The sequence below is a fragment of the Diabrotica virgifera genome, chromosome 2 (assembly GCF_917563875.1).
Source record: "Diabrotica virgifera virgifera chromosome 2, PGI_DIABVI_V3a".
NCBI classification, from domain to species: Eukaryota; Metazoa; Arthropoda; class Insecta; order Coleoptera; family Chrysomelidae; genus Diabrotica; species Diabrotica virgifera.
In genome coordinates, this window is record NC_065444.1 from 222,670,506 (window position 1) to 222,682,877 (window position 12,372).

General features: G+C 32.5%; 1 protein-coding gene across 3 annotated transcripts in view; it reads right to left on the minus strand.

Moving 5' to 3' along the window:
* The window catches only part of LOC126880406 (zinc finger protein 226-like), a 28,545-nt gene extending 20,539 nt beyond the window's left edge, over positions 1–8,006 (minus strand). For 2 of the 3 annotated variants that reach the window (XM_050644245.1, XM_050644244.1), the window contains exon 1: positions 6,758–8,006. In XM_050644245.1, the coding sequence (XP_050500202.1) occupies positions 6,758–7,028 (271 nt within the window). In that variant the 5' untranslated portion in view covers positions 7,029–8,006. Of the gene's footprint in view, positions 1–253; positions 442–6,757 lie in introns of all 3 variants that reach the window. The other variant, XM_050644246.1, reaches the window with a different exon arrangement.
* Between the last annotated feature and the right edge of the window lie 4,366 nt (positions 8,007–12,372).

A 12,372-nucleotide genomic window follows, 5' to 3' on the forward strand; every position in this document is an offset into this window, starting at 1 on the left:
TGCACTAGAAGAAGAAAGTAACTCAGCTTTTTAATAAAACAATCTCTTAACAATTGGAATAGCAGTTGATACAGATCACTCTTGCATTGGGAAATTAAATGTATCTAAAAAAAAATAACTAAGTAACTCAGCTTTCTAACAAAACAATCTCTTAGCAATTGATAAAGACAGACCATATTGATTTTCATTTTCTTCTGAAAAATATCTTACACTATAATGAACATAATACATCAACCATCAATGAAATTTATACCTTGAAAACCGAATGTATCCATAATCTGTGGATCCTCAAGATGAATCTTTGAAATGAGTTGCAAAAGTTGCTCCCCAATTTTTGTTAAAGGTTTTTATGTATTTGGCACTCTTCCAGTGGCACCAATTCGAGCAGCACATTTCTTTTCTACTCTTTATTTTTATGTTCATCCTCCACTCATTCAACAACTAAAAATTAAGAATTTAGTAAATTTGACAGTAACAGAGATTACAGTTTTCTTACATGTTTCATGTTTCCATGTTCCCCTGCTTTGTTAGGGCCAGCATCTATTGTATTTACCCCGAAAGCAAATTCCTGCCATGTCTGAGCATTTTTTAGGCTATGTTGGCTTTGTTTTGCGAGTCACAATTATTTTGTTGTTTTTTAGGAGGTCTAACATCAATTCCAATTGTTTCCTGGTTAGTCCAGCCTGTATACTCGCCCCCCTCAGGTAAATTATTCCGATTCGTTTTTTTGCATAAACTTACTCAAAAAGAGGTCCTTATAACAAGTCCATAGTGTGCCAGGAGGTACCGTGATCGGAAAATTGTTTAAATATATTTTTTTAATAAATTCAAAATATCAATTTTTTCACTTCAGACAAATTTTTTTAATTATTTGGGTCATTATGAGCAAAAAAGGTCTCTTGTAAATTTTCTATAAAATTGATTGTTGTCGAGTTATACCGATTTAAAATTTGAAAAACGCGAAAATGGCCATTTTTAAGGCTTAATAACTTGGTTAAAAATTATTATAATGAAAGTCAGAAAGTGACCAAATCAAAGTTTAAAGCCCCCTACAAGATCCCGAAGAAATTTTTATCATAATTTTATTAGTACGCTGTTATTTTTCATTATTAACAATGAGCGCTAAGCGTGTAGAATAGTGAGTGCGAAAGAGATGCACCATTCCGGCAGTCCAATAGCTTTGTAATAAGATAATGACAAAAATTTCTTCAGGATCTTGAAGAGGGGGGCTTTAAACTTTGATTTGGCCACTTTCTGACTTTCATAATAATAATTTTTGAAGAGTAAAAAAGGGCCATTTTCTCGTTGTTCAAATTTTAAATCGCGTAAAACTCGACAACAATCAGTTTTACAGAAAAATCACAAGAGATCTTCTTTGCTCATAATGACCCAAAGAATCTAAAGAAAATGTCCGAAGTGAAAAAGTTGATATTTTGCATTTGTTTAAAAAAATGTTTGAACAATTTTATCCGACCGCGGTACCTCCCGGCACCCTGTGGATTTGTTATATAAGGACCATTTTTTTAAAAGTTTGTACAAAAAACGAATCGGAATAATTTACCTGACGGGGGGCGAGCATACAGCCTGGACTAAGTCGTTTTCTTTTTAATTTATTTATTTATTTATTTATTGATGGGATTACCCCATTAAAAGTTATACAATTAACAATAATAAGTTTACGAGCTAAATATGTCCTCATAATACTTTAACAACATTATAATTAGATAACAAATATTAGAGTAAGAATAGTAAGAATAGAGTACTTGTAACCTTAGAACTAACAAAAAAAATTAAATAAATACTCTATTTAAATTATTTTTAAACATACTCAGAGATATATCAAAAATTTCAATGTGTTTGTCATTTATAAGTTTACAGTAACAATCTATAGGTGAATTTTGGCCATAACTTGTGCGATGGAAAGGAATATAAAATGTTATAAAATCACCTCTTCGATTTCTAGTTTGTATATCAACATTAATACACTGTAATAGATCATAGCAATCTAAATTTCCATTTATTAAATTATACAAAAATACTAATCCTACTTGATTACGTCTATTCTCTAGTGTATTAAGTTTTAAACTGTTTTCTATTAATGAATAATCGTGATCTACAATAGTTTCACCTAATTTAAATGCACAGAACCTCAAAAATTTGTGTTGAATTTTTTCAACAATCATATTATGAACTGCATGGTATGGAGACCATACTATAGAGCCATATTCAAGTTTAGATCGCACTAAAGAACAATAAACTCCTCTTACAGTGTCAACTGAAAAATTACTACAGTGTCTCAAAATAAATCCTAACATTTTTGAAGACTGAACTGTTGCGTAATTAATGTGTTCAACAAAACTCAAACTTTCGTCAAAAATCACTCCTAATCTTTAACTTTTGAAACATATTTCAGATCTTCATTATTTTTTTTATATGAAGTATTGATCTTCTTATTACCTTTGAAAAAACTAATGTAACAGCATTTTGAGACATTTAGGTTGAGTTTGTTTACTGTACACCAATGTGTCAATCTATCCAGGTCTTCCTGCAGAAGGTGTTGGTCTAAAGGACTAGAAATTATCTTTGATATTTTAAAATCGTCAGCAAAAGCTAAACCATCACTGTTTTCAAAGCAGTCGAAAATAGAATTAACAAACAGATCAAAGAAAATCAGTGAGCAGTGCCCACCCTGAGGAACGCCCGATGTAACTGCAATAGAGTTTGACAGAAAGGATCCAACCTTAACCTTCTGCTGGTGGCCAGACAGAAAACTCTTGACCCAGGTGACTGTGGTTATGCCAAAACCAATATCGATGAGCCTCTTAAGGAAAATGCTATGGTCAACTCGATCAAAAGCTTTAGAAAAGTCTGTATATACTGTATCAATTTGTTTAAAGTCTTCCATAGCATTTATTAATCTATTCTGATATAAAACTAAATTGGTAATAGTAGATCGACCCGAAAAAAACCCATGCTGATTCTTATTTATTAAATTTCGACATAACCAACTTAACTGACCACAAACCAAGCTGTCAAAAAGTTTGGGAATAGATGACTGTATGCAAACACTTCTATAGTTCTCAACATTGCTTTTATCTCCGTTCTTGTAAATAGGCATAATATATAACTATTTTTCCAGTAATCAGGAAAAACAGATGTTGTTAGGGACAAATTATATAAAACATGCAATGGTTTTGTAAGAGTACAGATATACCTTTTAAGTAGAATATTGGGTATTCCATCAGGACCTAATGTAGTTTTACTAGGTAAACGCAAAATTTTATTATAAATTTCTTGTATAGAAATGTCTGCAAAGTCAATATTTTGTGAACAATTTACAGGTAAAACTAAATTATTCACAGAACTATTTTGGTCTCCATGAGTGTAGACTGTCTGAAAGTATTCCTTAAAAAGGTTCACAATGTCTTGGCCATTTTCTGCCAACTCTTCATTATACTGCATTGAGTGTGGTAGTGAGTGATTAGACTTTAGGTCGCGCACATACTTCCAAAAGTACCTAGGATTAGTTTTGAACACATTATTTACATGAGATATATACTGAGACCAACATACTTCTCTGACACGTTTGCATTCTGTACGTAGTTGACAAAATCTTAGGTAATCTGAATGTAATTGTGATTTACTGTAAGTTTTATGCATTTTTCTCTTTTGAGATGTTATGTATCGCAATTCTGGTGAAAACCATTTAGGAAAACTGCTAGATATATATTTTTTCAAAGGTACAAAAAGAGCAATTACCATAGCCAAGATTTCATAAAAATTGTTAACTGAATCATTAATATTATTTGAGAAACATTGTTCCCACTGTACACTTGCTAAAAAATTATTAAGACCAAAATAGTTTGCATTCTTAAAATCATAGTAAAAATCATGTAGATATAAGGTACTAGAGTATTGATTGTTAGAAAATAGGTTTAAAGTACATTCGTAACTAAAATGGTGCAAACTATCAGCAAAAATAAAATCCTTAGATTTACTAAGTTGTACATTTTTGTCATTTGTAAACAACAGATCCAAATATATATTCCTACTATTGGGTATTTCATTTAATTGATACAGTTGCAAAAAACCAAATTGTTGAGCAAGTCCTACTGCATTCGATGTACCAGGACACTCTACTCGAACTCCATAATCGTCTTAAACCACCTAGCATCTGGTAAGTTATAGTCACCAAATAAATATATTTTATTCAACGGAAACCTTTGCAACATCATTGAAGTCATTACTTTATTATAATTATAAAAAAAAATGCACTAAAATATTCAGCACACACAAAATACACGCTGACACATAAATAACACAGTTTCACAAGTAACATTATGATATTTACTATAGTATATATTAGTTGTATATGTTAGATAATTAAATATATGAGTCGTTTAGTTCCAAAACTTTGGAAAAGATTCTTAAAAGATTCTTACACTTCGTAAGTCCTAGGTTTTCACCTAAAGTGACCGAAAGTAGAACCGGAAGTCGATATTTGGACTATTCACGTAACTTTGTGTCAATTGATTTCACTAATTTTGAGTCATTTTTACTAAACTTTCAGTCATAATCGTTTAAATGGTAATGTCTTCAAAACCGGAACTAAGGATTCAAGCTCGACTTTACAATACGCTTCAATTGATAATATGTCACATGTACTATTTACAAATAAAATTTTAAGTAAGTAATTATCTATCAATAATTAAATAACTTGGTGACATAAAAGCTTTTTTAGTATAAATTATATTTCCAGACATTGATTTTCGTATAAAAAGGTACTACAGCCAGTGCTGTTTTTGTAACAATGTAGGTTCCAGTACGCAATGTTCCGGGGGTCTGGGGAGTGTTCATAAGAGGGTCCGCCCCGGGAAAACTTTTTACATTTAGCCTTAATAAGGGCGTTTTAAAGCTATTTGGGAGCAAGGAAAAATTCAGGAATTTGTCTATTATTTTGTTGTTTTCTTTTATTTTTTGTCCCAAGAGGTACCAGCATGGCGTACCAACACATACCGTCACAAAAACAGCACAGACTATAGCTATCTAACATACTTTACAGAACTGAAATTGGATGATTAGGACGGCTTCTCAGAAGAATCTGTTTTAAAGTTATAAAAAATGTTTTGGCTATAAACAAATAGAATATCTTGGCAACTAATAGATTAAAAATAATTAAATCAAGAAAACGGTATTGGAATGGACATTGCAGGACGCTTTTTTTAAAAGAAAAAAAGTTTAATTGCTATGAATGGTTCCTGAGATACAACCGCTCAAAGTTGACCAGCATATGCGAGGAAGTTCATACAAATTTTCATATCTTCAAGAGACTCATAACATAATAATAAAAGTGATTGGTATTACTCGTGAAAAATACCAAAAATACCAAAATCCCAATTAAATATTACCTTAACAAAAATAGAATTTCAAAGTTCAAAATCGGTATACACTAAAAAAATGTATTTTCTCGGCTTTCCATGGAGCAATTTTCTTCCTTTTTTTTAATCCTAATTGGATTTATAAAACCTTAACTTTTTCTGTATTGTATTTTACTGTTATTAGGGTTATCATGTTAATAAATAAATAAATAAAACCCAAGTAACTCACGTGGAGTCACTTGCCGGTGCATTAGCAAGTGAGGCTAGCTGGCTGCTAGCCTCCCATACATGCATCCCACTTTAGGTACAACCCATTGGACATGGAACAACCCATTTTAGGGTCCTGACTATAAATAATGAGAAAACTGAGACCACAATCATGCGTTCCAATGCTAATGCTCTGTGCGTATGGATATATCTTTTATATCCCTTTTCATAGGAATGATTATGCTCGTCATTTTCCCATGTCGAGAATGCTCCGATTTAGCAATGACCTGCTACTGGATCCATTCTGTCCAAACATTGGGTGCATTCGGACAACCACAGCGGCTGGACAGCTGAGTAAGCAACAGCTATCGCTGTCAGATGACACTGTTGGAAGTCAGCTGTTGAGAGGTTTACTAAGCTTTCCCTATTAGCACTGGATACAACCACTAAGCTGCTTTGTGCTGACAGTCAGCTGCTGTAGTCGTCTGAACGTACCCATTAATATCTTTTAAACGTAACTTAGGAGTGTTCTAAATATGTGATATCTTCTTACCTTTTGTGATTTGATATAGGTACTGTTTTAATGTAAATATTTTTTTGTTTAATTTTCTCTTATTCATTGTTGTTTTAATGTTTATTGTACATAATCTGTACTTTTTACTATTTTTTGTATTTCACTGTAAATGGCTCTACCGTTGAAATAAAAAATTATATAGTGATAGTGTGGAATTTACACTTTGTATAATAGTAAGAGTGCTTGTTGTTTTTCATGATTTAAAATAAACAAAACAGTGTAGAGTGTGTAAAAAAATTATGGGTAGGCTAAGCCTCCATTGCCACCTCTGACCAGCCGCCACTGGTGCCTCACCCTTTTCCGTAAACGAAAAATTTAAATCATTTTTATTTGGGTGAGGCCTGTGTGTCTCATTCTGGTGAGACACACAGGGCTCACACATGTGTTCGTGTAATTTTATTTCGCTCCTCTACTCAAGGGTTAAATACAGGTACTAGATACTTTAGGTTTTCGCCCTTGATGGTCAAATGGTTCAGGGACTTTGAGTGGACAGTGGACACATACAACAATTTAAAAAAACTGTTGCTCTGATGATATTGAGGTTACTTCTGGTGTTTAGTTGGAAAGATGGGAAAAGCATGCATATATATTTACTTACCCTCTTTGATTTTTCGTTTTCCTTTAAAACTGATCAGTTTATTTCCATCTTGTTCTAGTTCAGTCTTTATGGGAAATTCCTTCACAGCTGAACAATCAAAGATATCATCAGTACTTTCGAGATTGGATTCTTCCTTAACTTCACATTTAAAGCTATCATCTTCTTCCTTAATTTCACATTTAAAGCTATCCAAAAGAGCATCATCCAATCCATTATTCTCTATTTTTACTTCACAGATCTCCTCAATGGTTTCTTGTTTTATTGCTTCCATCTTTTCACTTATTGCAATAACTTTGTCACAGTATAACGCTTAACAATTCTTCTAAGCGTTAAACTTAAACCGTTGAATGATAACTTAATGGGACAACATCAAGTTTAGGGCAACCAAACATAACCAATTTGTAGTTGACATTTGAGGTAATCTAAAAACACTAACAGTGTTGCCATGTTGTAAAATATTTCTTACTGTAACATCTAAAATTCAAAATTGAATAGAACATTTATAATTTAAAAATCGAAAACAAATGTTATATATAAATCAGAAAATATATTATAGTCTGTTCGCTAAACTCAGACGCAACTTTCTAGATATTTTAGTCGGTAATTTTGCCAATTTTAGTAAAAAATTATCCACTAAAATATGTAGCCAGTTGCGTCTGAGTTTAGCGAACAGACTATAAAAGCATTAAAATTATATAAAAATCAATAGTGGCAATAGTTAATAGAAACATTAAACAATGTGAAGATTTCTAAACTGTAACTAATAAAATATCTAAAATACTAAATAGTAATAAAAAGAAACTAACTTAAACTGTAGACTCTAAACTCTAACTATTAAAATATCTAAAATACTAAATAGTAATAAAAAGAAACTAACTTAAACTGTAGACTCTAAACTCTAACTAATAAAATATCTAAAATACTAAATAGTAATAAAAAGAAACTAACTTAAATGAATAAACTAACCTATGAAATAAACATCTAAATTATAAAAAAAAACATTTTAAACAAGGTCTAAATTCATATGTCTAAATTATAAACAGATATGGCAACACTGTTCACAAAATTCATGCTGTTGAATGGCCGTTGCCCTAAACTTTATGTTGTCCACTTAATGTATATTATTTATTGTATATTCAGATATTCATCAATCAGCACTTACAATAAATAAACTGTGAAAAAGTGAAAACCACAAACCACAACAACAACGTCAACACCACAAAAATCTTTATTTTTATTTTAATCTAAAATCTAACCTCAATGTCATGTCACAAGCAGTCACAAGTCACACAGCACATAAATATTATCTAAAAGGCAAATACCATAGATATATAAATAATATAGTTATTAATACCGGATGTAGATATAATAACTGGCTGGGCAAATATTAGGGAGTTTTTGTTGCTACGTAACGTACGCATCTCCGTATACGTAAAGCAACTAACGTGTCGTAGAGGATGAATGTTAAAATAGGTAGTTTTTGTAACTGCCTTAACGTAACGTAAAGCAAATCGTAGTCATTTTTAAATTCCGTTGACATTTAAAAAAAAAATAAAACAATGTTCACACAATATACAATTAATATACAAATGTAAAAAAAGATAAATGAATGATGAAATTGTATGGTTATTGTGGTGATCACTGTATTTCTTAAATTAATACAAGATTTGTTTGTTTTGCTTTATTAATAGACAACTTAAAAACAATAAAATTTTAAATCTATTATGAAGCTCCAATTTCCAATTACAAACACAGAATAATTTTACTCAAATAGACTAAACCAATAACCAATATAACCTTAAAATGTTTATAAACAGGTAGTACGCTGATGAAATGTTCATTTGGTAGGTAATCGGGCAAGATTCTCGTGTGCATTCGGTGACTTTCGGCTCGATAGGGATGCGTATGAACCTAACGTACCAGCCCGTAATCTTAGGTAATACGTATCGCGATACGGGAGTTCAACCATTAATGCGCAAGCGTATATGTCAAAAAGATGCGTTACGTTTACGTATTTGTGTACACAAAAACTGACCAGGGGTCACAGCATACCCCCGTATGCTGTGCCAGGGGTTCTCAATCAGTGCTGTGGTACATGTAGGTACCACTGGTGGTACTCGGTGGTAGGGTGGTACATATCATTTATTTGGGGTGGTAGGGGACAGTCGGGTAAAGTAAAATAGCCAAACTTTGAAACTAAATAAATTTTACAATTTTCGAAATGAATTTTTTTAAAAAAACATATACCTATTATTACATTAAAGTTTAAGATCATTATGTCGAAATATAAATCAAGTAAGTCGGTAAGTTTTTTGTTATGCGTGGATTTGTCAGACATTGTCTTTTTTTCACTTTGCCCCTCATGGTTGGGTAAAGTGAAATAGTCTAGAGTACGGTTTGAAATCTGCCCTTCTTACTTAATAGGCGCTTCTTCATTTTTTTCCGGATTTAATCCTCCGATTTAACGTAGCAACATAAATTTATCGTGTTGCATAGCAGCTTGATTTTGGCAAAATATACCTGATTTCAGATGTCATTGGCTCCACAGACTATTATTGTTGTTGGGTCGTTTTTCGTTTATAATTTCGCATTCTACACCTGGAAATACAGATATTCTTTTTTAATGGTGGCAATCAAGTATAATTACATGTGGGGCAAAGTGAAACCATATTTCACTTTGCCCCATCTATTAACATTTCACATTGCCGCAAATGGATTTAAAAGCAAACTTGTCCAGTAGAAATTTTTAACCCTAACCTAGCAATCTATAATTTAAAATATAAAAGATAGTTAAGTATGATTGCTTTTGTGTGTTGCTTTCAAAGATATGTTTAGTTAAATAAGATAAAAGAATTATCAATTACACCCACCTGCAGATTTTACAAATAGTCGCCCAAAAATGTATAAATAGTGATATTTTCAATAACATCGACAGGCGACCGTTACAAAATGGTCGATAAGCACGTACTATTTCTAAACATTAATTGGATTGTTAACAGTGATCGCTCCGTTTGCGGAAGAATTTGAAAACGAGCTATTTCGCTTTACCCCACTATTTCACTTTACCCTTCCCTCCCCTACACAAAACACAAAATCACAGGCAAAATCCAGCTATTTGCAGTTAATTATGTAGTTTACTATGCTCCATAGGTACTTCAGTTAGGTGGTACCAAGAATAATTTTAAAATAATTTGGTCAAAAACATTGAAAATCACTGCTATAAACCATTTGCTAAAGGTTAGTTCAATTTTCATCATTATATCATATATAATGGTAGGGGAGCCCAAGCGGGGATTTTTGCAGTTACTCGAGCGCGTCAGATTATTACATGGGGAGAAACCTTGTACCCTGATAATGTACCTCTACCATATTGGCTCTTAATGCAGGGGAGTTCGTTAAGGGGGGGTTGGGGGCGAAAAAAAATCTATCCTTAGAAAAACTCGAAATCGTCAGATAAGATAAGGTAAGTTAAGTACATGCAAAACCGTGTATATTTAAAAAATCTGACGATTTGAGCGGGGCGGGGCGTAAGGAAATGGGTGAGTCCCAAAGTTTCACAAGAAAAAAGCGAATATTTTGCGAAATGAATGACAGATTGAAAAACTAAAAAATACGTACTCAATATTTTTCAAAAATCCATCGAATGACACCAAACACGACTTCCCACGGAGAGGGGTGGGGGGTAAATTTAATATTTTAAATATGAATCGCGCGATATTTCTCGAAATGAACATCAGATCGAAAGACTGGACAAAACACTTATTCAATATTTTTGAAAAATCTATCGAATGGCACCAATCACGACCCCCCACGGAGTTGGGGTGATGGGTTACTTTAAAATCTTAAATCGGAGCCCCCATCTTTTATTGCAGATTTGGATTCCTTACGTGAAAATAAGTAACTGTTATTCGAGACATTTTTTTGGATTATGGACAGACGGCACTATATCTAATCTAAAAAGCGATTGTTGGAAATGGAAAATTAAATTAAAAATGGACTAGTCCCCACTAAAATGCAAAACTATACTTAACTTTTTTTGGTTTTAGGACCTACTCTTCACAACCCAATAGGTCCCCAAAGCGCTCGAGTGACTGCACATTTAGCATACTTTGCTCCCCTACCATAATGTATTGTATATATAAATGCTTGCCCCCTCCCCAATCAAAATTTCAAATGACGCTCCTGATTTTTTGACTTGTTTTTAGTTTAGATAGAAATCAAGTGAATATTCAAGGAAGAACGCTGCTTCAGGTCATCTTCAGGTTGTCCCCAGGATTTTGTGCGGCATGTTATTAATTTAATATCAAATAATATAAAGCAGTACAAAATTAAAAATATCAAAATAATAGACTTCAAATAACAATTAAAGGCACGTATTAGGTAATAATAAGATTAAAATAATAATTAACAATAAAAAGTAAAGCTAATAATTTAAGAATATAATGGTAATACAATTTTAAAAATCATACAAAAATCAAATCGAGATATAATTTATTATTGTCATTGTTTTACTTATTTAATTCTCGTTTTTACATTTGCATTTTTGTCGCTCTTAATTCAATATTAAAAACATTATCAATCAATATTAAACACATAATAAATTATTATTATTTCTTCAATTTCAAAACTTCGCTGTCGCAAATTTTTGTCCAATCTAAAATTTTCCTCCCCTAAATTTTCTGCCCTGGGCGGACGCCTAATTCGTCCACCCCTGGGGCCGGGCCTGTTTGTGAAAATTTCTCTGGCAACACTGTATATGCTTATAAATTTCAACTTGTATTTATGTAAAAATTAAAATTATTATTAAAAAGGTTACTACCATACGCCGAAGAAAATAGTTGGTGACTACCAGTGTGGTTTCTGGCCTGGAAGATCGACTATACCTATTGATCAAATACTTACAATAAGACAAATGCTTAAAAAGTATTTGGAATATAATCAGGACGTGCATCAGATCTTTATAAAGATTTCAAACAGGCTTATGATTCAATTAATCGTGCAACATTATGGAAGGCAATGATCGAGCTCGGCGTAGGTACCCAACGCAACAAACTAGCTGCGGTAACACAAATGTGTGTAAGTAACTCCTTTGCACAAGTTAGAATAGTGCGAAAGATATCAAATGCTTTCTGCGTGAATTCTGGACTGAGACAGGGAGATCCGTTGTCCCCATTGTTGTATAACCTGGCCTTAGAATATGTTATGCGAAAAATGTATCCAAAAATCAAACCAGACATAACTGCTCGGGGAGCAAAAATTATACTCGCCTTTGCCGATGACGTAGACGCAGTGGCACAATCAACATTAGAAATTAAGGATATTTTCTCGAGCTTTGAAGAAGCTGCATTAAACATCGGTCTAAAAATAAATGAAAACAAAAACAAAATACATGGTCGTCAAAACAAGAACGACGGCGAATAAGGCAAAACATTACTATAAACGATCATAACCGAAGTGGTTAAAGAATTTAAAAATCTAGGAGCAACAATCACAAATGACAACAAAATATGAACAAAACAAAATGGCAGGAAACATATCTTTCTTTGCAGTGCAATATCTAATGAAGTCAAAACTTCTTTCACGAGGTGCAAAAATCCAGATATACAGGGTGGTTC